This window comes from Taudactylus pleione, unplaced genomic scaffold (assembly GCF_031769625.1).
Source record: "Taudactylus pleione unplaced genomic scaffold, aTauple2 ptg000095l, whole genome shotgun sequence".
Classification (NCBI taxonomy): domain Eukaryota; kingdom Metazoa; phylum Chordata; class Amphibia; order Anura; family Myobatrachidae; genus Taudactylus; species Taudactylus pleione.
The window spans coordinates 29126612-29151452 of NW_028284497.1; the positions used below are offsets into that span (position 1 = coordinate 29126612).

General features: G+C 44.8%; 1 protein-coding gene across 1 annotated transcript in view; it reads right to left on the minus strand.

The window, feature by feature from the left end:
- The window catches only part of DAPK1 (death associated protein kinase 1), a 188652-nt gene that overhangs the window by 9297 nt on the left and 154514 nt on the right, over positions 1–24841 (minus strand). The window contains exons 20-23 of the mRNA XM_088470085.1: positions 23564–23786; positions 18502–18690; positions 16287–16484; positions 9169–9307 (exon numbers count right to left, since the gene is read on the minus strand). Coding sequence (XP_088326211.1) covers positions 9169–9307; positions 16287–16484; positions 18502–18690; positions 23564–23786 — 749 coding nt within the window. The remainder of the gene's footprint in view (positions 1–9168; positions 9308–16286; positions 16485–18501; positions 18691–23563; positions 23787–24841) is intronic.

Genomic DNA, 24841 nt, shown 5'->3' on the forward strand with positions numbered 1-24841 from the left:
CGAGTTCTGTACAGCACTTGTCGGATGTGTTGCAAGGGGAGTCTGTGATGCGGTCTCATAAAAGGCCGGTGGCGTCTCTGTCCGCTCCTTATGAGGATGACGAAGGGACGTCTGATGATGGGGAGATTCTAGATCCTTACGATCAGGAACCTCTCCATACTAAGGACGCTGATGCTAAGTCCAAAGTATATATTCCTGGACTTATTCGGGCGGTCCGCACAGCCTTGGTGATTGAGGACGAAGTTCCCCCAGCGGCTAAATCTAAGTATGCCTTTTTCAAAGATGTGAAGGGCGATGCCACAGTCTTTCCTCTTTCGGGTCAGTTGGTGGACCATTTAGAGGAGGCGTGGAAACAACCTGGCAAAAGATACCAGCCGCAGAGACGCCTGGCGGTGGCTTATCCGTTCGCGGATAATTATTTTGCGAAGTGGGAATCCCCTCCACAGGTGGATTCTCACGTGACCCGTCTTGTCCGTAGTGCCACATTGCCGATGCCATCCATGTCCTCCCTTAAGGATGCTACGGACCGCAAGGTAGAAATCTGCCTGAAGTCCGCTTATTCCCTTGCAGGGGGGGCAGCACGGCCGGCTATGGCCATTTGCTGGGTTGCCAGAGCGATGGAGCGCTGGGCGGATTCATTAGAGGCTTCTTTTGAATCCGACTGTCCGGCCGATCAGGCGGAGTTGATTGGCAATCTCCGTGATTCGGCCACCTACATCAACGAGGCGGCTCTAGACATTAGTACTCTGGTGTCTAGAATTTCTTCAGCAGCGGTAGCTGCTCGTCGCACCTTGTGGCTGCGATCCTGGAAGGCGGACGCAGATTCCAAGAAAGGTCTGGAAGCGTTGCCGTTTACCGGAGAAGTTCTCTTCGGTCCGGATCTGGATAAGATTGTGGCCACGCTGGCGGCAGCCAAATCTGCCTGTCTCCCGTCGGCCGCTGCTCCTTCTGGTTCGGGACCATCGTCCTTTCGGTCATCTAGGGCCCAGGGCAGGCCCAAACCACAGTCGTTTCCTCGACAGGCTGGCCCTAAGAAATCGGTCAAGCCCCGGAAGCAGGCATGGAGTACCAGACGTCCGGCCCCCAAGCCAGATGGCAAGCCTGCGGCCTGACGGTCCGGGCCTCCCTTTGGGGGATCCCAGGGTGGGAGGCCGCCTGCTACAGTTCGCCCAGTGTTGGTCGACTACTACGACAGACACTTGGGTTCTGGAGGTGGTTTCCCACGGATACGCCCTCTCCTTCCGGCACAGACCCCCGGCTCGCTTCTTCACCACGGGTCTCCCATCAGACCGGAACAAGGCTACGGAGCTGCGGAAGGTATTGCACACTATGCTCCAGGCTGGAGTTATAGTGGCGGTTCCATTCTCCCAGAGGGGCCAGGGTTTCTATTCAAATCTATTTTTGGTACAGAAACCCAATGGGTCATATCGTCCGATTCTCAACCTCAAAGCACTCAACAAGTCTTTGCGGGTCCCGAAGTTTCGGATGGAGACCCTACGGTCCATCATTCTGGCGCTGGAACCTGGGGACTACTTGGTGTCATTGGACATACAGGACGCTTACCTGCATGTCCCTATTCTTTGGCGCCATCAACAGTTCCTCAGGTTTGCAATCAGCAGCGACCACTTCCAGTTTCGGGCGTTACCTTTTGGCCTGGCAACAGCACCACGTGTTTTCACCAAGGTGATGGCGGTCATGGCGGCTTCTCTGCGGCTGCAGGGAGTCCGCATGTTGCCGTATTTGGACGACCTGTTATTGGTGGCAGGATCTCCAGAGCTCCTGTTACGCCACTTGGACCTGACCATTGCACTGCTGCAACGGCACGGCTGGCTAATCAACTGGCAGAAGTCCACTCTAATCCCGTCTCGGAGGATTCTGCATCTTGGAGCCTTATTGGACTCGGGACAGCAAAGGATCTTCGTGACGGAGGACAAGATCTCTGCTTTACAGTCAAGGGTGCGCAGTTGTCTGCACAGCCGCCGGGTGTCCTTACACTCGGCGATGAGGTTACTGGGCTCCATGGTGTCGGTGTTCGACATGGTGGAATACGCCCAGTTTCACTCCAGACCTCTGCAGCACCTGATCCTGTCCAAGTGGAACGGGCTGACTCAGTCTCTGAAGTCCCAGACGATTGTGCTCACCCAGGAGGTTCGCCTGTCCCTTACGTGGTGGTTACAGACGACCCACCTCAACAAGGGACGTCCGTTCTGGGTTCCAAATTGGGTCCTGTTGACAACGGACGCCAGTCTTCGGGGCTGGGGAGCAGTTTCGGGTCCACACTTGTTCCAGGGCAGGTGGACGCCGACAGAAGCGGAGCTTCCAATAAATATCTTGGAACTCCGTGCGGTCTTCAATGCTCTCCAGCAGGCACAGCGGTTTCTCCAGGGTCGCCCGGTGCAGGTCCAGTCGGACAACGCTACCACCGTGGCCTACATAAACAGGCAAGGAGGAACTCGCAGTCGGGCGGCTCTCGTAGAGGTCTCTCGGATCCTGGTTTGGGCGGAGCGCAATCTTCCGGCCATATCAGCGGTTTTCATCCCGGGAGTGCTCAATTGGGAGGCGGACTTTCTAAGTCGCCAGGACGTTCATCCGGGGGAATGGTCCCTGCACCCGGACGTTTTTCAACTACTGGTGGACAGGTGGGGTCTTCCAGAAATCGACCTCATGGCGTCCCGGCACAACAACAAGTTGCCGGTGTACGGGTCTCGCACAAGAGACGAAGGGGCGTCTCTGGTGGATGCTCTGTCCGTCCGGTGGACGTTCCGGTTCGCATACCTGTTCCCTCTGGTCTCCCTTCTTCCACGGGTAATCCGGAAATTCAAACAGGAAGGAGGGACGCTCCTGTTGATAGCTCCCGCGTGGCCCAGACGGCACTGGTTCTCAGACCTTCAGGGTCTGTCCGTGGACATTCCTCTGCGGTTGCCGCTACGACCGGACCTTCTGTCTCAGGGTCCTTGCCTTCACCCGGACCTAACTCGGCTGTCTTTGACGGCGTGGCTGTTGAGACGGCCATGCTGAGGTCCCGGGGGTTTTCCAGCTCTGTGGTGCGTACCATGTTACGAGCTCGGAAACCGTCTTCCGCGAGGATATACCATCGCGTGTGGCATACGTTCTTCCAGTGGTGTCGACCGAGAGGTTATGCACCGCGGGAGTTTCGTCTGTCTCGGATTCTCGCCTTCCTGCAAGCGGGACTAGATCATGGGCTTCGCCTTGCTTCTTTGAAGGTACAGGTTTCGGCCCTATCTGTCTGGTTTCACCGTAGGATTGCTACAATCCCGGATGTGCGCACCTTTATGCAGGGTGTTCTCCGCATTCAGCCGCCCTTTGTTCCACCTGTGGCGCCTTGGGATTTGGCTGTGGTCCTGAGGGCTCTCCAAGGACCGCCGTTTGAACCACTGGGCTCAGTGGATCTTAAATGGCTAACAGCTAAGACTGTTTTCCTTCTGGCCATTGCTTCGGCCAGACGTGTTTCTGAGTTAGGGGCTCTTTCTTGTAGACCCCCTTTCTTGGTTTTTTATGGGAACAGGGCAGTGCTCCGCACTCGGCCCGAGTTTCTTCCCAAAGTTGTTTCCCAGTTTCATATTAACGAGGAAATAGTTGTTCCGGCCTTTAACTCACCGGGTCTTTCCGTGGGTGAGGCCTCTTTGGATGTTGTGCGGGCCTTAAGGACTTATGTTGACCGCACTTCTTCGTTTAGGAAGTCGGACGCTTTGTTTGTCCTCTTTGGCTTCCGTAAAAAGGGTTGGCCTGCTTCAAAGCAAACTTTGGCAGCCTGGATCCGTATGGCTATTTCTGAAGCTTATCTTCATGAAGGCCTACCGGTCCCTCCTTCTCTGAAGGCTCATTCCACTAGGTCTGTGGGTCCTTCGTGGGCAGCTCGACGTGGTGCCTCGGCAGTTCAGATCTGCAAGGCTGCTACGTGGTCTTCTGTCCATACCTTCGTGAGGTATTACAGGTTTGACACCTTCGCCTCTCAGGATGCTTCCTTCGGGCGGCGGATTCTCCTTTCTGCACAGGAGCGTCCCCACCCTTAAAGGATACTGCTTTGGGACATCCCCAAGGTATCCTGTGGATACCCTATGGACCCTGAAGTAGAAAATATGAGATATGGTAAGAACTTACCCTTGTTATCTCTATTTCTACGAAGTCCATAGGGTTCCACAGGACTCCCGCCCTGTCGCACCTGTGCTGCAGATGGGCTTTGCTCTGGTCACCGGTTTTCCGTCTCCCTCTGGTGAGAATGTGATTCTTGTATGTGTCCAGATCTTTGTTCTCTCTCTTCCTTCTCCTCCTCCGGCCTATGGCTTGGTAACTAACTGAGGTGCCTTGGCTCGGGGGCGGGGTATAGGAGGGGGACCTAGTGCATCCTGGGAGGCTGAAAGCTTAACTCTTTGGTGCCCTGCGACTGACGTCACACCTATACCCCAAGGTATCCTGTGGAACCCTATGGACTTCGTAGAAATAGAGATAACAAGGGTAAGTTCTTACCATATCTCATATTTTTACTGTAAGACATTATCTATAAGCAAAGTAATATGGCAACTATGCAACTCTAAAAATATTTATAATACATGGAATAACATGAATTTAACAAATTAAAAACAAGTAAAGCCACTATGTGAAATTAGTACATATCAAAGGCTCTGTATAACAGAGCTTAGCAATAAACCCCTTGGCTGCTGAGGGTTTTCTCACCCTAGTATTTTATCACATTTGCACTCCGTCACCAATATAAATTACTTTTTTTATGTGGTACGGACACAAATTATACTCTACTTTTCAGAAGACTTTGCATTTTTAGACAATACCATTAGTGTTTTTGATCATTCTAACACGTCAATTTTTTTTAATGAAATTTACCAAAAAATAGGTTTTTTTAATTGAAATTTCAAAAAAAGGAAACAAAAAGCAAACGGAATTTTTTTCCCCAGTCTTATAAATACCACAAAGAAAAACTTTGTAGTTCTTGTTTCACCAATAATCCACCTCTCTAGTAAACTGCGGGATTCTATGGGCCGAATTCAGGGCATGATTCAGATGGTGGCCCAGTGCGCATGCGCACGACGGAGCTGGCTCCGTCGTGCGCATGCGCGAGACCCGGATAGCGACGGGCAAGCAGTCGCACCGGGTCTCGTACCAAAGGGGGCGTGCTGTCGATGTTGAGTGACAGCACGCCCCCTTGTCCCATATGATGTCAGTGATGTCAGTGGGAGTGCTTTTGTCTCTGTTAGAGCCGAAAGCACTCTTGGGCTTGCGGCAACGAGACCCTACCACAAGGGTCTCGTCGCAAGCCCGATGGCCGCTTGCTATAGCTGTGGGTGGTCACCCACAGCTATGCGAGCGGCCGGGAGGCCGCTAAAAAAAAACAGAGGGCCGGCCCTGATTCAGAGCGAGCGCTCTGTCAGAGCGTCCGGCTCTGAATCAGGCCCTCAATGCAGTGCGATGATGAATAGCCACGGGAGGGAGCTCCCACAGCTATTTAATACACTGCGCTGTTTGCCTTGTTGGAAATTGGTCAGAGAATGCCGGTTCTTGCGAGTTAACCTGGGTGTTAAAGGCGCGGTAACCGGCATTCTCTGACTAAAGTGCTGGGCGCGCGGCTGTTAGCGACACTCTAATCCGGCAAACAGCTCCGCGCCTGCCACTTTTGTCGGATTTCTCCTCGCATCCCCAGGGGGGTGTGAGAAGAAATCATTTAGCTGCCCAAACAGCGCAGTGTATTGAATTCGGCCCTATGTGCAGGTTTTGACAAAAAAAAAAAAATCAAAAGCTTCCTAACAATATGTTAGCCCAACAAGGCCTAACATTTTAAAAACTAGACAACCTACCGCATTAAATGAGGGATCACTTTTTTATTTGACACAAGATGGGAGTGGTATGGGCTTTAGATCCCCCACATTTACAGATGTAATTATGGGAGCGTAATAGAGCATGTAGATCCCTCCCTCCCATATATGAAAAATTCTGCTTTCCGTAGAGCAGGGTAATATTGTCTAATGATCAAGGGCAATTACCAGACAATAGCTACTATTGGGCCACATAATTTGAAAGAGCAGACTTCCCTTTCTCAAATATGGGTGCCCACACAGTTGCTGGTGTCATTATTGGTTGAGTGGGCTTACAGTACAATACGTAGAATACAGGACAAGGACATGGATAATATACTTAGCTACATTAGCAACCATAACACCCACATAAGCAACCAAGTGTTAGGTGCCCTAATGGGGAGCAAGAAGAAGATGAAAGTAAAATGGGGAGAAGGGTAGAGGGCCCTGCTCATAAGAGCTTACATTCTAAAAGGGAGGGGCGACAAACACGTGTGACACAGATGGGGCAGACGGGGAAGAAGGAACATGTAGCAGCAAGTTAGGGTGAGAGCTGGAAGGCTTTAATGAAGTAGTGGGTCTTGAGAGCCCGTTTGAATGATTGTAGAGAGGTGGAGAGTCTGATGGGGAGTGGAAGAGAGTAACAAAGGAAGGGAGCTGCACAGGAAAAAAGCGCGGGAGAGGGAGGAAGTATTCAGTTGGCATGAAAGGCGGCGTGCATTAGTTGAGCGAAAAAAGAAGACAGGAGAGTGAAGGGAGATGAGATCAGAGATGTAACTCGGAGAAGATTGGGTGAGGGCTTTGTGAAAGAACCTCGAGTTGGTTTCTGAAAGGGAAGGGGAGCCAGTGGAGGGCTTGTAGGAGAGGGGAGGCAGATGTAGAGCGTTTGGAGAGGAAGATGAGCCGAGCAGCAGCATTGAGGACAAACTGGGGAGGAGAGAGATGGGATATGGGGAGGCCAGTAGAAGGAGGTTACAGTAGTCCAGTCTGGAGATGACCAGCGAGTGTATGATGGTTTTAGTGGCATCCTGGGTGAGATAGGGTTTGATCTTGGAAATATTTTTGACATGGAAACGACAGGACTGCGAGAGGTTCTGATTATGTGGCTTGAAGGAGGGGAGGAGTCCAGGATAACTCCAAGACAGCGCACAATGGGGCTAGATGAGATAGTTGTGCCATCAATTGATAAAGAAATAGTGGGAAGTGAGATTATGTGGGAGGGTGGGAATATGATCAGCTGAGTGTTAGACATGTTAAGTTTAGGAAATCGCTGGGACATCCAGGAAGAGACAGCAGAGAAACAGTTGGAGATACGAGTCAGTAGAGAGGGGGAGAATTCAGGTGAGGAAAGGTAGATCTGAGTATCATCAGCACAGACGGTGTAATGGTTAGCGTTACTGCCTCACAGCACTGAGGTCGCTGGTTCGATACCCACTACGGACCTAACTGTGTGGAGTTTGTATATTCTCCCTGTGCTTGCGTGGGTTTCCTCCGGGTACTCCGGTTTCCTCCCACACTCCAAAAATATACTGGTAGGTTAATTGGCTCCTAACAAAATTACCCCTAGGGTGTGTGTGTGTGTATGTGATAGGGAATATAGAGTGTAAGCTCCACTGGGACAGGGACTGATGTGAATGGCCAAATATTCTCTGTAAAGCACTGCGGAATATGTGTGCGCTATATAAATAACTGGTAATAAGAGAATAGGTGAGTTCCAACAACAGAACCTTTGGGTACACCTACTGTAAGAGGCTGTGGGGGGAGAGAAGTCATGAGAGGAAACAGAGAAGGATCGGTCAGAGATGTAGGAGGATAGCCAGGAGAGGGCAATATCACGTAGACCAGGGGGGGTGGGGAATTTTTTTCGTCCGAGGGCCATTTTGAGATATATATATACATATATATATACACATATATATATATATATATATATATATACATATATATATATCATTATTCGCGGGCCCGGTGCAGGCCATGCCCTCTCCATGTGATGTCACACGGGGACGGAGCCACAATCGCCAGTGAATACAGCAATGCCCGGAGCATCGTGAGGATGCTCCTAGGAGCTGTAAGGGCAGCGGTGTGACAATCTGAAGCATCCTAAGGATGCTCCAGATGACACTGCTGCATAGATTCTGGCTGCAGGGTGTCATTCTATGCACCATGCTACCCAGATGAGGCTAGCATAAAAAAGGCTCAGAGGGCCAGACAAAATGATTCCGGGGGCCTTATACGGCCCCCGGGCCTGAGGTTCCCCATCAATGATGTAGACCAAGGGAGTGAAGGATTTGCAGCAGGAGAGGGTGGTCCACAGTGTCAAAAGCAGCAGATAGGTCAAGGAGAATGAGCAGAGTAGTGGCCCTTGGATTTGGCAGCAAGGTCATTGCTGACTTTCGTGAGGGCAATTTCAGTGTAGTGGAGAGAACGGAATCCAGACTGAAAAGGGTCAAGGAGGGAGTGAGAAGAAAGAAAAGAGGTAAAGTGGTTGTAAACAATACGCTCAAGGAGTCTGGAGGCAAAAGGGAGAAGAGAGATGGGACGCTAGTTAGAGAGAATGTTAGGATCAAGGGTAGTTTTTTATGAATGGGGGAGACCACGGCATGCTTGAACGCAGAAGGGACAGTGTCTGATGAGAGGGAGAGATTAAAGATGTGGGCAAGTTGGGAGCAGGCAGAAGGAGAGAGGTAGCGGAGGAGACAGGAGGGGATAGGGTCAAGGGGGGAGGCCCAGATGAGGGCCATGACTTTCTCTCCAGATACAGGGGAGAAGGATGTCAGAGTTGGCAAAATGGATGGGGAGGGGTAATCCAGGAAAGGAGGAGGTGAAGAGCTGGGGGACTGGTTGGATATGATGTCCTGACACATGGAATCAGTTTTAGATGTAAAGTAGGTAGCAAAGTCAAGGGCAGAGAGCGAGGAGGGGAGATGAAGAGGGGGTGGGCAGAGGAGGGAGTTGAAGGTGGTGAAGAGACACTGGGGATTTGAGGTTCTTGAAATATGACTGTTTATAGAGTGAAAGGGCAGCACTGTAGAATGAGAGCATACATTTGAAATGGAGAAAACCTGCCTTAGAGCGTGATCTTCTCCACTGTCACTCGGCGGTTCGTGAACACTTTTGCAGATATCTGGTGCATTTGGAATGCCAAGAGAGGATAGGGGAGAGAGGCGAGTCAAGCAGGGAAGAAAAGGAAATGGTGTCGATAGCCCCAATGTTAGGCTTAGTGATGGTGGCTTTAGGAGGTAGAGGAGGGTAAGGAGAAAGGGATAGTTTAAAAGAGAGAAGGTGATGGTCAGAGAGGGGGAATGGGGAATTGGAGTAATCAGCAATGTATGAAAATTACCTATTTCTAATTTCTTTTAGCAGCGACACAGCTTTGTCATATCCAAATTCTCCTCCAGCGGGTCGAGGGAGGTTCACAATGTCCGCATGAGTGGCAACCAGGACTACAGGCAGAAGATTCTTCAGCTTTCCACCATAAGCTATAATATAACATGAAGACAAGTCACAAGCTGTTCTACATCCATCCAATTGTATCAATCTGCCTCCACACCAATATGGATCACTCAAGGTCACAGGTGACTGACAGTAATAATGACTGTAATCTTCATGATGCGTTTCAGTAATTATATCAGTTATTTTGTTTATACTACATACTTACAGTGAAATGCAATGATCTCATCATAAAATATGTAAAAATGATTTAGTAGACTTAAATGTCAACGTTATCTGTAGTATACTTAAATACTTGATAATAAAAAAAAAAACAACTTGAATAAGTAGTATGTTATATAACTGTAAAGTCATTTCAGAGGTAAAATGTGAGAGCAAAAATTTCACAAAAGTATATGTTGTTTGAATGAATCCCTTTTGTGTGAAGTTCACTGCTACATATTTACCTCAAAACTATTCTTTTTGCTTTTTTCTTTTTTCTCCCCACTTATAAACCACTGTCAATACAATTATGTGAATACACAGGACACATTATTAATGTGCTGGCTGCACCATAAAAATGCTGACAATCCATTTGACAGTAAGACTTTTTTTTTTTTTGCTGTGTACTGAAAATAATATTTTCTCTAAACTACTCTTGAGACTTTGACTATGTAAGTATAAAAAAAAAGTATCCGGAATTAATTTCTTTGTAAAATCCCCAATTAAGCACACTGCAGTACCTCAAGGATTACTAACTACAGTATGTTATACAGTCAGGTGCATAAATATTGGGACATTGACAGAATTTTCATATTTTGGCCTCTATTCACCTCCACAATGGCTTTGAGATGAAACAAACAAGATGTGCTTTAACTGCAGGCTTTCAGATTTAATTTGAGGGTAATTACATCCAAATCAGGTGAACGGTGTAGGAATTACAAAGGTTTCTATATGTGCCTCCCACTTTTTAAGGGGTCAAAAGTAATGGGACAAACTAAACAATCCTAAATCTAACTTTCACTTTTTAATACTTTGTTGCAAATCCTTTGCAGGCAATTACAGCCTGAAGTCTGGAACACATAGACATCACCAGACGCTGGGTTTCATCCCTGGTGATGCTCTGCCAGGCCTCTACTGCAAATGTCTTCAGTTCCTGCTTGTTCTTGGGGCATTTTCCCTTCAGTTTTGTCTTCATCAAGTGAAATGCATGCTCAATCAGATTCAGGTCAGGGGATTGACTTGGCCATTGCATAACATTCCACTTTTTAGCCTTAAAAAACTCTTTGGTTGCTTTTGCAGTATGCTTCGGGTCATTGTCCATCTGCACTGTGAAGTGCCGTCCAATGAGTTCTGAAGCATTTGACTGAATATGAGCATATAATATTGCCCGAAACACTTCAGAATTCATTCTGCTGCTTTTGTCATCAGTCACATCATCAATAAATACAAGGGAACCAGTTCCATTGGCAGCCATACATGCCCACACCATGACACTACCACCACCATGCTTCACTGATGAGGTGGTATGTTTTGGATCATGAGCAGTTCCTTTCCTTCTCCATACTCTTCTCTTCCCATCACTCTGGTACAAGTTGATCTTTGTCTCATCTGTCTATAGGATGTTGTTCCAGAACTGTAATGGCTTTTTTAGATGTTGTTTGGCAAACTCTAATCTGGTCTTCCTGTTTTCTTCACCAGGGAAATAATTATTCTGTCATCCACCACAGTTGTTTTCTGTGGTTTTCTGGGTCTTTTGGTGTTGCTGAGCTCTCCGGTGCGTTCTTTCTTTTTAAGAATGTTCCAAACAGTTGATTTGGCCACACAATGTTTTTGCTATGTCTCTGATGGGTTTGTTTTGATTTCTCAGCCTAATGATGGCTTACTTCACTGATAATATGAGATCCAAAGAGCTGTCACTGGGAGTCGACAGCAAGTGATTCCAAATGCAAATGTCACACCTAGAATCAACTCCAGACCTTTTACCTGCTTAATTGATATTGAAATAACGAGGGAATAGCCCACACCTGTCCATGAAATAGCTTTTGAGTTGATAGTCCCATTACTTTTGGCCCCTTAAAAAGTGGGAGGCACATATAGAAACTGTTGTAATTCCTACACCGTTCAAATTATTTGGATGTAATTACCCTCAAATTAAATCTGAAAGTCTGCAGTTAAAGCACATCTTGTTTGTTTCATTTCAAAGCAATTGTGGTGGTGAATAGAGGCCAAAATATGAAAATTCTGACAATGTCCCAATATTTATGCACCTGACTGTATTTGTAAATATTCAAAGAATCCTGTAAGTACTGCAAGTACCTTTCCTGGTGGGTACTTTGAAATGTTCTGCATTAAATACTGCCCCAGAATAGGAGTGGAAAACAGCTTCTTGGGATGGGATTTATTGGATATACACTGCTAAGCCAGCTCAGAGATTTCATTACACTTGTAAAACATAAGCTGAGAAAGTGATCTTATGGTGTAGAAAATCAGGATTAGTCCTGGAAGTAGAAGTCCAGAACCTATGCTAAGTGACCTCATGTGGTAGCTTGTGGCAAGACAGGGACATCTGCTGCTGTGCATTGGATGATTAGAAGTGTTTCGTGCAGCTAAATAAAGTAAACTAGATGGCCTCATTACCATGTCAATCACCATGAAAATGTAGGACAGTCATTTTTACTTTGTGTATATATAGCTCAGTCTCCATTAAGTATCTAAATGAGTTCTCTGTGAGACTTTTGTACTGTAACAAATCTTTCTGTAACAGATTTCCTGGGAAACCAGCAGCACTGAAAATGTTAAATCCTGTCCTTTGGCGGAGGGGACTCTGAAATGACAAACATACCAAATTCCCAAACCACTCTTTGTTGGAAGATCTTTCAGTTCTATCACATTTTCTGTGAATCACCATAAGACTATGGCAATCTACATTTCTAATTTAGTGAGTGGAAGCGAATAACTGCTGCACATCATACTACAGAACAAAGAGGCTTTCTCAAGGACTGGATGTTCTTCATATCTCACAATTACCTCGCTGTGAAATTACCACCTGCACAGAATAATAGAGGCAATGGCACAATGCACTCAACTGTAGTGATTTATCTCCATGATGTAAGATTAATTAAGATGTAATTATTTAGGATTTCATAGACACAAAACATGATTGACTTATTAGAACTTTAATTAAGCCAGGTGAAGACAATTCCATAGTTCAGTAAACACTCTGACCCCTCCCGTCCCCCATGATATGGTGACTGCTCGCAATAACAATGTAAGCAGCTGGCTGAGTACCTGCAAATAAAGAAATGACTGGTACACAGCGGGGAAGGCTATAAAAAAGTTATCTAAATGTCTCTAACTGGAAATTTCGGCCAAATTAAAAACTAAATGATAAGAAACACAATGGCCGCGATTAAATTCAAAGTGATGATGAATAGCCCCACGAGGGATGTAATTCAGCGCGCTGTTAAGTCGGAGAATGTCCGTTCTCGCGAATTAACCTGGGTGTTTAGTTGCGAGAACGGGCATTCTCTGACTAAAGTGCCAGCGCTAAGCCGGAAAATAGCTGCTCAGGAGGGTGTGAAAAGGAATCCTTTAGTCGGACCAAACATCGCGAATTGAATAGTTTTGGGAGCACCATCTGGGGCTATTCATCAGGACTTTCAATATGTCATTAAATCCATTACATGTGATTTGCAGTTTTCAGACAGTTACTAAAAGTACCATGCTTGAAAATTTAGCTTGAACAAGATGAGTACTTATATAATAAATGCCCATGTGAATAAACATACATAGTAATCCCCAGAGAAATTCCACCTTTAGGGCAAAACTTGCTTTAAGCTCCCTTCTCCTCAGTGAATAATCAGAGGATTGCAGACATGCGCTGTTAAACAAATTAACTTCATTGCTTTTAAAAACAACTTGTCATGGGACTAGGCAGATGGTTAGTGCCTGAAGAATGCAAGATACACTCCCGGTGACAGCTCTCTAGGCTACAGGGTGCCAATCCAGGCACATTGCATGCCAATTACAGTGTCACAGGGCAACAATAGTGCTGCAACCTAAGCCCTGTGCCCTGGGTGGTGGCATCGCACACCCACTTCTAGCTACGGCCCTGGTGGTCTACATGATCCAGACACACAGTAATGGTGATCTGGGGACCGAGGGTAATATGAGTAGAGAAATAGAACACATGTAAGTTTTGTGAGCTGTGTATATAGGTGAAAATTATGTAGAATGAATAGAAGGGTGATAAACAGGTAGAGGTTAAATGTATGGTTCTGGAAATTGATACGGTTACCTGAAGAGGTTTTCAGCAAACAGTTTAAGGTTTGGAGGCTAGAAAAAGTCTTGTTGTGCATGGGAGGGTATGCCACTAAGTGGGCGCAGTCTGAAAACATCTTGTGACATGGACTGGAAGGAGGTGATGAGCGTGGGTGAGAGAGGCAGATCAGGCCCAGAGCAGAGCAGTCAAGTCAGGAGATATTTTGAGACAAGTTAAGAGATGTATGTGTAGATTTAATGATGACCCTGTATTTTAATAAACTGATTTTAAACTGGATTTGTAAACTAAAAGGGACTGACAGAGCGGAGACATAGTAAAAGAATGCTTTGCAAGGAAAATCAGTTTAGATGCTTCGTGTAAAACCATTTGATGGGGGGGGGGGGTGAAAGTTGTGCCTCTAATGTAGCCTTCCGAGCAATACTGTGGCTGCTGCCATGCTCCCACACACACCTTTATAATTAGGGAGAGGCTAATGCAACAGTTGATGCGGGAGATGACCAGTGTATGAACTTGAGAGATGTGCGTATTTTGGAAATGTTTCTTACATGTATGTAACCAGTGATATTCTATGTCAATATATTTAGCATCTGTATAAAAGGCTGTTACCAAAATTGAGCAGTAAAGAATGAAAGAATAAATACAAATAATATTACATGAGCTATATTTATATTGTAAGTTACACAATTATTCCCAATCCAGATTTATTTATAACAACATTTAAACACTATCATGACCTACAAAAGTTGACTTGTGTACAATAGTATGGCTCACATTACCAAGAATGTTGGGAACACCTGTTTTTGTGAGACAGACTTAAGGCACCAATTAGGGCCGTAACTAGGGTAGTGCTACCAGTGCCATGACACAGGGCACCGCAAGGCAGGGGGCGCTGTTTGGGCCTGTCAATTTTCCTGTTTATTATCATTCTCACTTGTAGCTTCCTCTTCTTTTATCCCCAGCATCTCCTGGCCTCCCCTATCTCTTACCTGGCCCTTTTTCAGGTGCACTATCTTGGGTCCCTATTTAAAAAATGGGGACACCAATGCTCTCTCTGGCACAGGGCACCATAAAGTGTAGTTACGGCTCTGGCACCAATACACCAGCATCAGATCGCAGCGATCTAGAGATCCCGGGTTGCAGGATCGGTGAAATCCAACATGTTGGAATTCACTGATTTGCAGATCACTATCAAAATATAACCGTGATTTGCAAATCGGTGAAATTTAACATGGAGAATTTCACCAATCCTAAATGGATTACAGAACATCGAGCGGAGGATGTTTCCGATCCGATCTCAGAATCGTGCAACCTGTCGGTAGGCAGTGGCGGGCGGGGCCAGGGTGCCATGTGCCCCCCGGGCCGCAGCGTCATGCGGGCCGCGGGCCGTCTGTGTCACTGTGACACAGACTGCACCGCGTGTGTAGCTCTGACCGGACGGAGTTCGGTCAGCGCTACACAAGTGACAAACACACAGCCGCCGGCTCCGGCAGCTGTGCGTTTGTTTTGAACAGCAGCCAATGAGAGTGTCAGACTCTCATTAGCTGCTACAGTGCCCACTGCAGGAGCCGCTCCATCTTCCGGCTCCCGCAGTGGGCATATGTCGTCTCTCCCATAATGCAGAGCCGCCCGGCCCGGGAGGACAGACGGAGGAGCAGATGGCGGCGGCGGGAGCGGGGATTCAGGTGTTTTTTTTTTATTTTGTTTTTTATATTCCGTGTGTCTACGGGGGGGGGGGTCTGGTACTACAATGAGGAGACCACTACTGGGGGCACTACAAAGGGGGGCATTAATACTAGTGGGGGCACTACAAAGGGGGGTGGGGGACTACTACTACTGGGGGCACAAGGGGCACTGCATAGGGGGGGATCACTACTGGGGGCACTACTGGAGGCCTGCATAAGAGTGTTCTCTCCTGTGGCACACAGGGGCACTGCATATGGGCACTACGACAAGGGGCTGCCCCATATCTTTATTTTTACCTTTCATTAATCCCATATGGACCCGCCCCCTCCCTGGAACACTTGAGGAGGGGGGGCGGCGCCGTAGCACGCACGTTTTTCGGGCACCCTGGCTACACACTACTCCTCTGCCAGGGCCGCCTGCATGCATTTGCCCCCCAGGCTAAAAGTTGCCAGCCAGCCCCTGTTGGTAGGTGTGTGGGGGCCTTAAGACAGCATTATAGTAGTATAAAGGACAAATTAAATCTGCAATTGTAGCAACTGAGGAACTACTAGACAATATTGTAATAATTACTTTTACACGTAGAGAGCATTATAGTTCAACCTCATTGCCAGAGCCTAAGATTTGCTCTGTGAAGTCTTTTTTTTCCCCAGGTCTCTGTGGTTAGGCTTTCAGGCCTGGATAAAAACAGATACTGTTTTTGGAGAGGGGGGTGGAGTGATCATGGGCAGGAGGATCGATAAGATGCGGCAATCGCAGACACCTTGGCTTTTCATTGGTCCTCTCATTCACATGCATGTTCTGCAGTCATTATAAAGTGGTGAACACAAATGTTCACCCTTTAGGTGCTATTGCAGCTTTAAGAAAAGCACTGCTGCTTGTGGGAAGAAGACTAGACAGGCCTATATAACTCATTATAAAATCGAATATGTCCTAACACAACAATATAAATGTTTTTAACTCTCAACCAAGGGCTGATTATAATTTAAGTGATCTTACCTTCAGATTGCTACAACTGTGCAATTTTTTGCAGGAAAGCAATGGAAATAAAAATGATTACATACCTATTGGCTCCTCCACAGGAACAAGGGATTTCAGAAAATTGAGCCAGAAGATCACTTGATTTAACTGAATTTCATACGGTTCTTCGAGGCTGAAAACAACAATGTGAACTGATGTGGGATCATTTGCAGCAAAATAATCATAGCTGCAGTAATATGTGGGGTTTCCCGAAAATTCCCAGACACTGAATTCTCCAACACCTACAAAAATAAATAAAAATATTGTATTATCAGAGTAATGTGGGTCAGAAATATAGTACTGCTTCTAAGACAACAACTTTGTTTCCATCTGAAGCCTATTTTGTCATCTCTAGTTAAGGCTACAATGGAATATAGCCTATTAATATATTAGTGGTTACCACATCTGTAATCTTATTTTCATCCCACGGGTTACAACTTGGACACAAGGATGTCTATAAACAATAAAAGACCGGTTTTAATTGGAAGTGTTCTTTACAGTAAGTGCACTGCAGTTGAAGCGAATACAAATTTAGAAATATACCGCTGCGCTTGATTATACATAGAGAGAGAAATAGAGATAGAGAGAGAGATAGAGATAGAGAGAGGGCATGAAATTATTCATACACTTCACAAATTGGCATAAGCAGTTTTAATAACTAATAAAATAAATTATAATACATTGATCGGTCAAATAAAATCACAACCACCTATAATACATACACAAATATATAGCAAAAGCAACGGTGTTATATTAATAAAAACATTTAGCTAAAATAGCAGCACTATATTTAAATAGGATTGATTCAAGGAGGTGGATCATAAACCATCCAAAAAGATTTTTCAAAGTCCAAAAAATGTAAGAAACAAAAAAGGGGGGATAGTTTCAAATCATCCACATCTGCAGTAGTTGTGATAATAAGCAATATCCAAGTGTATCCAAGTTACAGCTCACAGTCACACTATTACTTAATAAAAATTGTAACAAGCTCCATAGAACTCCATACCAGCACTTGAATATAACGATTCCTTGCAGAGTCCCCCGCAAAGAATCCATGGTGGGGCTATGTAACTGAGACGGAGTGGCGGGGAGGGGGGGGGGGGAAGAGACACAACCTCCTTAGGAGAGATATAGCGTACGGCGGCTAGCCTTGCATGGGTATAATTCCTTCCAGCCGTATCTCAATCCCCGTCTCAAACCCTGCGCCGCAAATGTCCAGATAATGTCCTTGTCACGTCTCTCAAGTCTTCCAAATACTGCAGGTAGGTGTTAGAAGTATCCCAAGTGGGACAACATTGGACCCACTTGGGATACTTCTTTGCGGGGGACTCTGCAAGGCATCGGTGACAGCTTGTTGCAATCTTTATTAAGTAAAAGTGTGACTGTGAGCTGTAACTTTTGGATATTGCTTATTATCACACAACTACTACAGATGTGGATGATTTAAAACTATCCTCCTTTTTTGTTTCTTACATATTTTTGGACTCTGAAAATATTTTTGGATGGTTTATGGATCATAAACCATCCAAAAACTAATCCTTGAACCAATCCTATTTAAATATAGTGCTGCTATTTAAGCTAAATGTTTTTATTAATATAAAATTTTCCAACGTTGCTTTCTCTATATATTTGTGTATGTATTATAGGTGGTTATTGTGATTTTATTTGACCGGTCAATGTATTCTAATTTATTTAATTAGTTATTAAAACTGTTTATAGCCAATTTGTAAAGTGTATGAATCATTTCATGCCGCTCCTCTCTCTATATATATCAAGCGCAGAGGTCTATTTCTAAATTTGTGTTATACCTGTTTATAAGGTTATTATATTAGCAACCACAAGCACATTTTTCCTCTTTGCTGGGTCTGACAGTTTAATTGATATTAGTATCATTAAATTTACATATAAGTGCTGGGGTTTCTTTTTTCTTTTAAATGACGCTAATAGCCATTTTAGATCTCCTTAGTAAGTAAAACATAACCAAGACTTTACTCATATTTATTATTATGTGCTGCATTTGCTGACACATGCTAGGTCAATACCTGTACATTATAGGAATGTCACAAGTCCTTTTATCCAGGAGTTTATTGTATTTAGCTATCCTTATTACTTACAGCTCTCCATCTAATGCAGGAAAAGTGATGATGAAAATATCCTATAGGTGTCTATAGCTTATACAGTCTTGCTGCAATAATAAGGTACTGAACATAACTGAAAAAAAAGAAACCCTAAAGCATGCACGATGCTGTAAAATCATACCATTCAGATTAGCATTTTGGATGTCAATAGCTTTGGTGGACTGGTCGTCCGCAGAGCTGTGAGGATGATGGGACGGTGAAACAAAAACTTCCAGTACTCCTTTAGTCAGGCCTGGCTCGAACATCATGCTCCGACTCCTCACACTGACATTTTCACAGCCGGGGTATAAGTCACAGATGCTCACTGAAACTAAGAGCCAAACAACAAGATATGAAATAGTGGTAACATTTTATGCTAATGTCAATACCTTCTGCCGCAATTGCTTAACGTGCTCAACAAACAGATACTTTATTTACTGCAGAACACACCATAGCTTTAAAGTGAATAGCAGATTTTATACACCGGAAACAGAAGATTGCAGGAATCTATCACCTACAAACTGTCTTTGTTCTAGGGCAGTGTTTCCCAAAGTCATTCCTCAGGGAGCACTCAACAGTACATGTTTTCACAGAATCACAGGTGAAATAATTAGCTCCACCTCTGGATCTTCTAAAATGTGTCAGCCAGTAATGAATATACCTGTGCACCAACTAGGAAAGATGGAAACCATGCACTGCTAGTGTTACATGAGCAATGACTTTGGGAAACACTGTTCTAGAGAATAGGATTACCAGCTAGCAACAGCTGGTGGTTAGGTGGGCAAGCCTCCCGTCTGCGGCTGGAGAAGGTAAAGAGAAAAAAAAAAAAAAAGTTTCACACCTTCTTCTCAGGCTGGTGCAGCTACTTGATTCGCACATGTCAATCACGTGCTTGGATAGGCAAGCCTTTACATGCACTGACGCACGCTGGTCACGTGCAATGAACTGCACGCTAGAGGCTGTCCCCTGCACAGTTTACAGAAGTTTACAGATGGCAATCCTGAGAAACGGGAAAGTGTAACATCCAGAACTATACTAGCATACCAAGGAGGACTGCAGACTAATGGATAGTGAGTGAACAGTATTTAGTAGTAATATTGATAAACCCAATCAACAAAGGGATTGAGGAACAACTGATAAGTTGAAGGAACAGTCCAATCATGAGAAAGTCTTAGAACCAGTAAAACGAAAGGTAAACTTCAGGCAAATTTGCCGCAATAGGTGTTGACTCTGCTTTTTCTTGTGACACTTTGGAGCACCTGTAACCAAAGAAGAGAATAGATACTAGGAATAATTGGAATGGAGAGAGAAACCAACAGACTAGGTGGCAATCCCATTCCTTAGAACAAAGAAAGTTGCCAGGCCCTAAATTCCTGCAAACTACTGTTTTATTGTCGGCACGCTTGCCACTTGTCAACGTCTGGTGTGTAGACTACCACATACCTGGTGGTTAGTCTAAGAAACTCGATCCTTTGTGGATTGGAAGGTCGCCATTAGTGCTTAACAAAAGGTACGAGTGGAGGACCAGTGAGCATAATATATTGCAGTGGTGAACCTTCGGCGGCTGCAGAAGTGACTGCAGCACTGCGAAGGGAATGACCTTTAAACAGAGATGTGTCTATACCAGAATCTCACATAACCGAAACTATGCATCCTTGTATCGTGGAAGGTCTGGCAGGACGAAAAGGCTTACAACAGGTAATGAAAAGTTGGGAAATTTTGGCTCTGTTTGAAGTCGTCATAGAGAGATAGGATGATAAACATTCCACTAGGCAAAGAGTGATATCTGACTCGTGTCTAACCAGGTCAAACTCTACTAAGGGGATTTGAATAGAACTGGTTTTTGTGTATCCCTTGAGTATAATGTGGACACCGACAGAGGTCCGAATCAACCAGGGTTCTGAAATGTCTATAAGGGAAAGTTAGTCTCCTCTTACTGCAAAAGTAACAAAAAAAATGCCAGTTTCTGGACAAACAGGAAATATAGAAGCGTAAAGACATAGTAGCCAAAAAAACAAGAAAAGGTTTGATGTCCCAGGTTGTAAAGTAGTGGACATGATGGCCTAGAAATGAAAATTACTTTAAGGAAACCAAGGTATAGCTTATTCTCAGAAAGTCCACGAATTAGAAGTGCAAGGGAAGAGCCATATGAGCGTATGGTGGCAGAAGCCAAGCCTGCATCATATCTGCTTGCGAGGAAATCTTTTGTTGAGTTGATGGGCGAGATGTAGGGTGTGTGGTTTGCCAGGAAATACATTTGTTGATGATATCTAGATCACGTTCTGGTCATTGAGTCAGTTAACAATTGAGAAATATCACCATCCACATACATTTTGGTAACTCCTGAAGGAGGTCTTTGGTCCCCTGGAAGCATTCTTTGGACAGTTCTAGGGAGGGAAGTTTGGCTACTTTGGGCAGGTGATTGAGTAGAGGGAACAATTCTGGAGGGCCAGACTGGATATACTACAATAATCTTGGGAACTCTGTCTGAATTTGTGAAGTACCCACAATCGCAAGCCTGGAGGAGGAAAGGCGTATGGGAGGATGAGATATGTCCATGGAAACAACACTGCACTCGAGTGGAAGACAGCTTGGGCCCAGATTCTGGAAACGAAGGTCGGTACCTGGGTATTGGATGGGGTTGTAAACAGGTCCAACTGTGGCTGGCCAAAGGTTGTCACAATGCTGTGAAAGATCTCTGGCTTCAGGGACACTGTCTAGTGTGAGGCATGTCCTGGACAAGGAATCTGCTAGCTCGTTTACTTCTCAGCCAAAGTGATATTTGTAGCGCCCAACACCAGATATCTATTGACTCTTGGCAATCATGTGCCACCCATTTTGTTTATGTACAACACAGCTGTCCTGCTATCTAGCCAAATTTGAATAGGAATGTGTTGAAGCTGAGGAGGGACCAGAGCGACCAGGGATAACTTGACTGTTCTCAGTTCTAAGAGGCCACTTGCCTTTTACTGCTTTATCACATGTGAATTACCTCCAGCCTGTGAGGGAATCATCTTAGGTGATTAAGATGTTTGGTGGGGGTTCTAGGAGAGGCAGGGTAATGACTTTCCAATTCTTTATCTCCTGGTGTGCTACAGGGGATAGTTGGATATTGTCCGACCAGGTGAAACCTCTCCTGAGATGAGATCCCAGAAGGCTCTTAAAGTGTCTACAAATGAGCGGTGCATGGAGAAACCCTGGATAATGAGTTGTCAAAAACATATGAGCAGCATGAATACTGCTTACTGCTGCATAAGAGCACAATAAATGTATCAAAAACAGAGAACTTGAGTTTTGGCCCTGTACAGTTTTGTGTTACCCTCCAGTGATGTCAGTCACACACTGCTCTCTGCTTGTTGAAGTGTGTTTCATTGTAATGGCAGATTGAGGAATCATGCCATGGCATTTAGTACATAAAGCATTCACAGCTGTGTGAAGAGATTATAGGGCTCTGAACAGCCCATCTCCTTGGTATGGGATTACTGGTCTTGAATGCTTGGTGTCACTACTGTACATCTGTTCTCTACAGTATCTTTTAGAGAAAGCAGTCAGTGTTTAGGAAGGCAGTACATTCTTTTATCATCTTGCACTACTTCTGAGCAGTTTAAAAACCAAAATTGTTCAAGGTCATGAGTAATGGAAATTACTTTTAGGGGGGGAATTCAAATATTTTATTGGGCGCCTTAACTAATGGGCATCCAAACGGAGCAATTCAAACGTTGCTCCGTTTGGGTGCTCATAGCTGTGGGTAGACACATTTCTGCTAGAAGCCTCCTGTGGTGGCTAGCAGAAATGTGTGAGAAATTGGGAGTTTGGGTGCCCAAAGCAGTACTTTAGACGGGTTTAGCCACTTTGCGCGGCTACACCCGATGCTGTTGGGCACACACACATGGCACGGGCGCGCAAACTAATCAACCATTGAATTACTCCTTCGGGCGCCCATTAGTTAAGGCGACCGATAAAGAAATTAAATCAGCCCCATACAGTGTTGTAGATTGACAGATTTATACACAGAGACAAACACAATATTTCATGTATTGTAATCTGATATAGTATAACAATCTGACCCTGTACACCAACTAAGAAATGTGGAAATAGTTGAGTGTGATTGAAGATGGGGAATTACAGGATTTCACTTTGCTCTACAATGAAGGTGTGGAAGAATGCATACAATTTCAAATGAGGTTTATATATCCTTTAAATATTAGTTACTAAGATTATCTTTATAGCAATGGCATACATTTAAACAAAGCCAAGCTTTTTTATGTGAATGACCTGATATACAGATAATACTGCTCCCGCAAATATATTATTCTGTTACGGATATTTGTATCATAAGTGAATTAAAATGATGAAGATAGAAGTGGACTATTTAATTTACTTGTATTCAGGCAAATAATTGTGAGATGCTTTACTTATAATATATAGTATATGTAATAGATTCCTTAGGAATTTAATCAAAGGTTGCACATTTACATGCTAACAAATTGCCTTAATCTCAGCAGAATACGGGTACAGTATTAAATCAGGATGAGCACTTATGTAGGTGAAGCAGGCCAGACGCTGCTTGCAGAAGGATTAACTTCAATAGCAACTTCTAACCTATAACTGACTAGAGCTATATTTCATATATTTACTCTTGGCATCTATCCAATTGAAGTGACAAACAGTACTGTAGAAGCTGTGGGTGTTCTTCATACGTACCATAAATAATACACTTGCAAAAAAAATGCAATAGTGAATGTATTTGTTCTAAACCTACTCTGATTAAAGCATATTATTGCGTTTTAGTCATTTCAGGTTTCTTTTCAACTTACACTTTAGGGGTCTTCCCCTTGTTGAAATGATCTCTATTCATTTGAACAATGCCAACATGTTCAGCGTGATGAATAGGTGCTTGTACAGCTGCGTTGCTTTCCACAGTAAGAAATCACTGGATTAAAAGCATTTTCTTTTGTAATTTGAGCACTTTACTTAGCTTGACTTGAGTGTCAAAGTCATTATATCATGTATTGTTATTATTACGCACTAGTGCAGGAATACAAATCACTCCAGTATAACAAGTGCCATTTATCAGTGAGTAGAAATTCTACACCTATGGAATGTATTACAATCTTTGGGACTATTCATGCTATGCTACATGTCGCCCATTAAAAGCAATTAATGCAAAGCAAAACAAGAGTTTTATAAGACCTCAGTCCTACCTGAGGTTTTGGAAGACAGCGGGGATGAAGGAAAGCGGGTCGAATTAGTGGATGCAAGTCGAGGTCTGCGCCTCCTGAAAAAACTGCGAATAAGCCCACATTTTAGAGACTCCACCAGTGCAGTCTTCCCAGACCCGACATGTCCAAATAACTTCATCTTTATCCTTGGCTGCGGGCTTTGAGAAGGTCTCAGCTGCTGAATAAAGAGACTTCTATATGTGTCCTGAGGATAACGGAAAACACATTTTATATTAATGTCCTACATTTGCAATGTACTTTTCTCTTGTCTCGTGTGTCAGGCAGACCGTGTTAAAATGTGACCTTGCTTATATAGTGACAAAACAACGAACACAGATGAAGTAGATACCTTTCTGACACATAGATTTTTTGTTTATAATGGACTAATATTCTCTAAACCTGTATTCAAATTTCAGATTAAACGTAGCCTTTATTTCTCTTATAAATGCCCCTTCACCCAAATTTCTATATCTCCACTTTAAATAGAAATTTAGGTCTCCAAAGCAGTTCCTTAAGCTTCCTGCACACAGCACAGTGTGTGTAAAGGGCCCGAATCTGCACATGTGGCTGCTGCATGGGGCCACATCAGTTGCCTGGCCCCATCCGAGCTGCTAACACGGTATATAAGCTGCTGACATTAACCCTTTGTGCTAACAAACAGCTTGTGAATTCCCAAAAAGGTTTGAGGTCTGACTCAGAAGGGAGGGTCACATGACCGCCGGCACCCAGAAGCTGTAATGGAGCCGCTGCAGCTGTCAGGAGCAGGTAAGTCACTGCTGGGCCACCAGGGACAATATGTCGACATGTTCTGACCTTATACTTGGTTATTATTTTAATATAATAGGGGTCTATTTTGGATGATCAATTTGGTTTAATAATTGAATAGTTGAGATCATTCCTCAATTAATAAACTCTTCATAAAACACAACGTCTACCTTTTATATAATTCAGAAGGTATGTAGTAGACATCCCGGCGTGCGCGATGCCGACGGTTTAAATACCGGTGCCGAAATCCCGACAGGTCGGGATCTCAGCACCAGTATCCCAACCGCAAGGATCCCGAAGGTAAGTTTCAGGGTTTTAAAGGTAAGGTTAGGGTGCGGGGTTAGGGTTAGGCACTAGGGGGAGTGTGGGTTAGAATTAGCGTGCAGGGAAAGGGAGCTTAGGTTTAGGGTGTGGGGAGGGGGTGTTAGGTTTAGGATACAGAGAGGGGGAGGTTAGGCTTAGGACATGGGCGGGGGGGGCATGGGTTAGGGTTAG